Source organism: Perca fluviatilis, chromosome 3 (genome assembly GCF_010015445.1).
Source record: "Perca fluviatilis chromosome 3, GENO_Pfluv_1.0, whole genome shotgun sequence".
NCBI classification, from domain to species: domain Eukaryota; kingdom Metazoa; phylum Chordata; class Actinopteri; order Perciformes; family Percidae; genus Perca; species Perca fluviatilis.
This window is the reverse complement of record NC_053114.1, coordinates 41,893,328-41,897,839: the sequence shown is the minus strand read 5'-3', so window position 1 is coordinate 41,897,839 and position 4,512 is coordinate 41,893,328. Positions and strand designations below refer to the sequence as shown.

General features: G+C 40.9%; 1 protein-coding gene across 1 annotated transcript in view; it reads right to left on the bottom strand.

Moving 5' to 3' along the window:
- Positions 1-2,603: 2,603 nt before the first annotated feature.
- The window catches only part of LOC120555597 (beta-1,3-galactosyltransferase 2), a 3,729-nt gene continuing 1,820 nt past the window's right edge, over positions 2,604-4,512 (bottom strand). The window contains exon 3 of the mRNA XM_039794414.1: positions 2,604-4,512. This exon is cut by the window's right edge and continues 293 nt beyond it. Within this exon, the coding sequence (XP_039650348.1) occupies positions 3,569-4,512 (944 nt within the window). The 3' untranslated portion in view covers positions 2,604-3,568.

The following is a 4,512-nucleotide window of genomic DNA, read 5'->3' as shown; positions in this document are numbered from 1 at the left end:
ACAGCTGAAGACATGACAGGGGGGAGAGAGAGGGGGGTCGCAGGTCAGAATTGAAGCCGGGCCCGCTGCGTCGAGGAACCAAACCTCTACATACGGGCGCCTGCTCTACCAACTGAGCTATCCGGGCGCCCATGTGCAAGTGTTTTGATACTTGATCACAGTATTTATAATATACAGTCTGTGATTTATACAGCACCTGGACCTGCTTTATAATAACAAAAAGACACAGAGATCTCCCTTTTTACAACACTGGGCAATTAAATGACATTTTTAGCACATTATCTGAAATACATTTAAATAGATAACTGATTTCAGATTTAAGCAGAACAGAACCAGCTGTTCGTCAGATTCAAACATCCACATGTTTCTGCATGTTTTTCTTTCTCGCTCCGTCACAATACAAACTGTCGACAAGTGCGTAAATCAACGCATTCTCATGCACGGGTTCGTACAATATCATATAATAATTTATGCTCACCAATTTGTATGATTTCCTCCGCTCTTATACAGCAGCAGTCAAATGGAGATATGGAAGCAAATAAGAGACAGCCACTGAATCCTTAATATTAAAAAAAAAACATGTATCTGAATGTATTTGTTCTAAATTTACCTTTTTTTAAATTACAATATAAAACGTCTTGATTTGGAATTTTAAAAGGTGAATTTTAATATTTTTTTCAATGGTCAAACCTTTTGATCGAAACATTCGGGTTTAAGGATAAAGAAACAAAGAAGAAAGAAAATGATTCAGGCTGCTCAAATTTGATTGGTCGATTTAAACATCTAAACAAGTTTCTTTTTAAATCATTCAAATTCAGTTGGTCCGGGCCTGGGAGCCTGGATGTTACTATCTGAATTATTTCAACTTGAATTTTTTTTAATCTGAATTTCACTAATAGAATTTGAGAAACCAAATAGATTTGTTTAAATTTTTTTACTCTAATACTTGAATTTTTGGATCTGAATTTGTAGGTGATGTAGCTATATTATTATTATAACTTATATTATAACTCTGAGACATTACACACGGCCCTGACAAAACAAACTAAATATATACAAACTCAAACTTTCTGAACAACTGAACAATTGAAATGAAATGAAAAAGTCAAAACTAGAATAAAATAAATTGAAAACTGAAAATAATAATCGATAATCTTATCCCACTGTTGTTCAAAGTTAAAAAGCAGTAACTTGTTTCTAAACTAAACAGAGATAAGACTCCAACACGTCCTCATACCTGAGCGCTGTACCTGAGTGCTGTGACGTGTCTCAACACGTCTCGCGCAGAAAGAAAGAAAGAAATTTTCTGCTTCAGAAAACCGGCTGGGATACACGAATGTCACAGTTTGAGCTCACTGTACTTAAAGTAATTGTTTAAGGCCGCAACATTTCTGTGGTGACACACTTGAGGTTTTCTTTCTATTAATAAACAAACTGCTTCAACCACCTTTGCCAAATATTAACTATGATTATTGGTTTTACTCTAAAGAAAAGGATAAGCTATGTAAACAGAAGACAATTCCTTCATATCTGTAAGATGCGTTCAACAGCCCTGCAGTGGAGGATGGAGACGGCTGCGCAGTAACTTGAGAACAGAGAGAAGAGTAGAGTTTCTATACCTTTTATGGTCGGGTGTGACTGAACTTGGAGGTGTTCCCAAAATGTTCACAACTCCTGAAAGTGGAGAGCTCATCAGACCCAATGGTTAAGATACGAGAAGTGCCTCCTTTTCTCTCTTAAACGAGAAGATTAACTCAATATATATATATATATATATATTATATCACTTTATATAAAACATATGCATACAATGCACGCTTTACTCTATTTTCTCCATATTTTCAGTATTTTTAAAACACTGGATTTAATGCTGTGTTTTGTAATTTATGTTATTATAAATGTGTGAATGTGCCTCCAACTTTACCTTTGAGGTGAAAGTAAAAGGTGGTGTTGGACTGTCCCGTGTTATAGTGACAGGTGTTTCCAATATTTTGTCCTCCCTATTTACATCCACGAGGAGAGCAGAATATTACAAACACCTCTGAATTAAAAACACTATTTAATGAACTGACTGTAGGGACAGTGGACATCGTAGCAGGGCAGCTATATTTGGATGCATTTAGAGCTGCAGAGATTAATCGATTAGTTGTAAATGAATCGTCAGTTGTTCAGATTAGTTGATTAATCAGTTTGAGTTGATGGAGAAAAAGGTAAGACGTCTCTGATTCCAGCTTCTTAAATGCGAATATTTTCTACTTTCTTCACTCCACTGTGACAGTAAACTGAACATAAATTGGCTGGTCTGTGTATGTAATCAACAGACTGCTGTAATATCTTTGGTGGAACATGTGTACGTTCAAAGGTTGTTTTAGTCGTGCAACAGAAAACTCCGATTGGACAGATAGTCTAGCTAGCTGTCTGGATTTACCCTGCAGAGATCTGAGGAGCAGTTAACCATAGTCCTCACAAATCCTCATAAACGCCAACACAAAGACGGTTACACTTTACTTGAAGGTATCTACATGAGAGTGACATGAGACTGAGTCATGAACGTGTCATAAACATTATACACAAGTCATAAACGTTTATGACATAATGCTTCTTTTAGTAAGTGTCATTAGGGTTAAGGTTAGGGTCATGTGTTCATGACACTGTCATGACACTCTTATGTAGATACCTTCAAGTAAAGTGTTACCGGACATAGTGTACATGCATCCGGCGAAATTTACTTGCTATCCCAGAGGTGGAACGTCTTGGATATAGACTGGGCCACAACTAACGATACTTTTCATTGTCGATTAATCCGTTGATTATTTTCTCGATTAATTGATTAGTTGTCTGGTCTATAAAATGTCAGAAAATGGTGCCCAAGATGACGTCTTCAAACATCTTGTTCTTTACACAACTGAAAGATATTCAGTGTACTGTCACAGAGGAGAGAAGAAACTAGAAAAATATTCACATCTAAGAAGCTGGAATCAGAGTTTCTTTTTTCTCTCGATTAAAATAATTAAAAAAAAAAAGACTCTTAATACATATGAAGCTCAGTGCAAATTCTTCCAGGAAAACTTCTAAATTACTGCAATCGCCACTATCTCTCCCTAAAACTATTCAGCTGTTAAGAGGCGTTCACTCTTCAGTAAACCAACCAGAATTGGCCACGGAATTCATGATCCAATCACAGCATGACATCCTGCTTTAAATGTCTTCTCTCCTTGCTATGAGCTGTCTTCTCAGGCAAATGTGCAACCCTCCTCCTCCTCCTCCTCTTCCACCTCCGGGCATCATCAACAACTGTAACCTGAGTCCCTTTCCGGCAGACAGGCTCCTTCGTTCGATCTCTAGGGTTCCCTCTCCACCATCACCAGTGTCTAGACTCAGGAATATGTCTGGCTTCTCTACCCCTTTTAAATATTTTAATGATGGAGTCTAATCCCCAAAGACTCTGTACATTTCATATTATGCTCATTTAAAATAAATATTTGCATACCTGCAACGAAGTCTCTCCTGATTGAATTAATAGTTGACAACAATTTCGAATAATCGACAAATCTTTTGCGGTTTGTTTTCAACAGTATGTACCCGGTTTTTTAAAGTCTTTCCACTCACTCACACGATCAGTGTCTTTGTTTGTAGTGGTGGCAATGAGTCCGGAGTAAGCGCAGCGATTGTACCCCACAGGATTCACTTGGAAATAACTCCAGTTTGGGGGGTCGGTGGGAGGGATGCCCAAGTGCTCCATACACAACCCCAAATACACGTCCTCAATGTAAAGAGCAGTAACGTGTCTGGAAGCCTGTATGAGCTTTTTAGGGAGGTCAAGAGACAAAACGTAGCCCAGACCCAGGGCGTAACGCGGGTACTGCGGCTGAGGAAAGAGCTCCACAGGTATGAACCACTTGGAGTTTGGATCTCGCAGGACCGCGGCTCCTCTCGCCACGAGTCCCGTCATGTAGTTTGTCGTCGGGGCTTTTAACAGCATGCTGACGAGATTGGGCACATTCAGAAACATGTCAGAGTCGATCTTCATGGCGTACGGGACGCCGGCGGCGGAGCAGTGGGCGTCCAGCCACTCCAGCATCACCATGGTCTTGATGGTCAGGTTCTTGTAGCAGTCCAGGAAGTCGCTCTGGATCAGGTCTCGGTGCTCGGCGCTCTCCTGCAGCAGCTGCTCCTGGAGCTGCGCCGCTCCGTCTCCGGGATGCTTCCCCAGCAGGAAGAACAGCGTCACCACTTTGTCGAGAACCAGACTCTCGCCTCCCCAGGTGCTCCGGATGACGTCGCGGTGCGCCCTGTTGGAGGGCGCCACCGGAACCACGAGGACCACAAAAGGCTTCTGCTGCTCACATTTCTTCGGCTCGTTTATGATGAAGTGGTACTCGTAGGGGTATTCCACTACGTACGGGCCCGGGGATTTATAAGGAACAGGTGTTGGCGGCTCAGCTTTTGGTTGGCCCATCTGCTGAGTCACCAATGAAGCATTTGTAGTCCTTCGAGTCGCGTTCGTCGCCA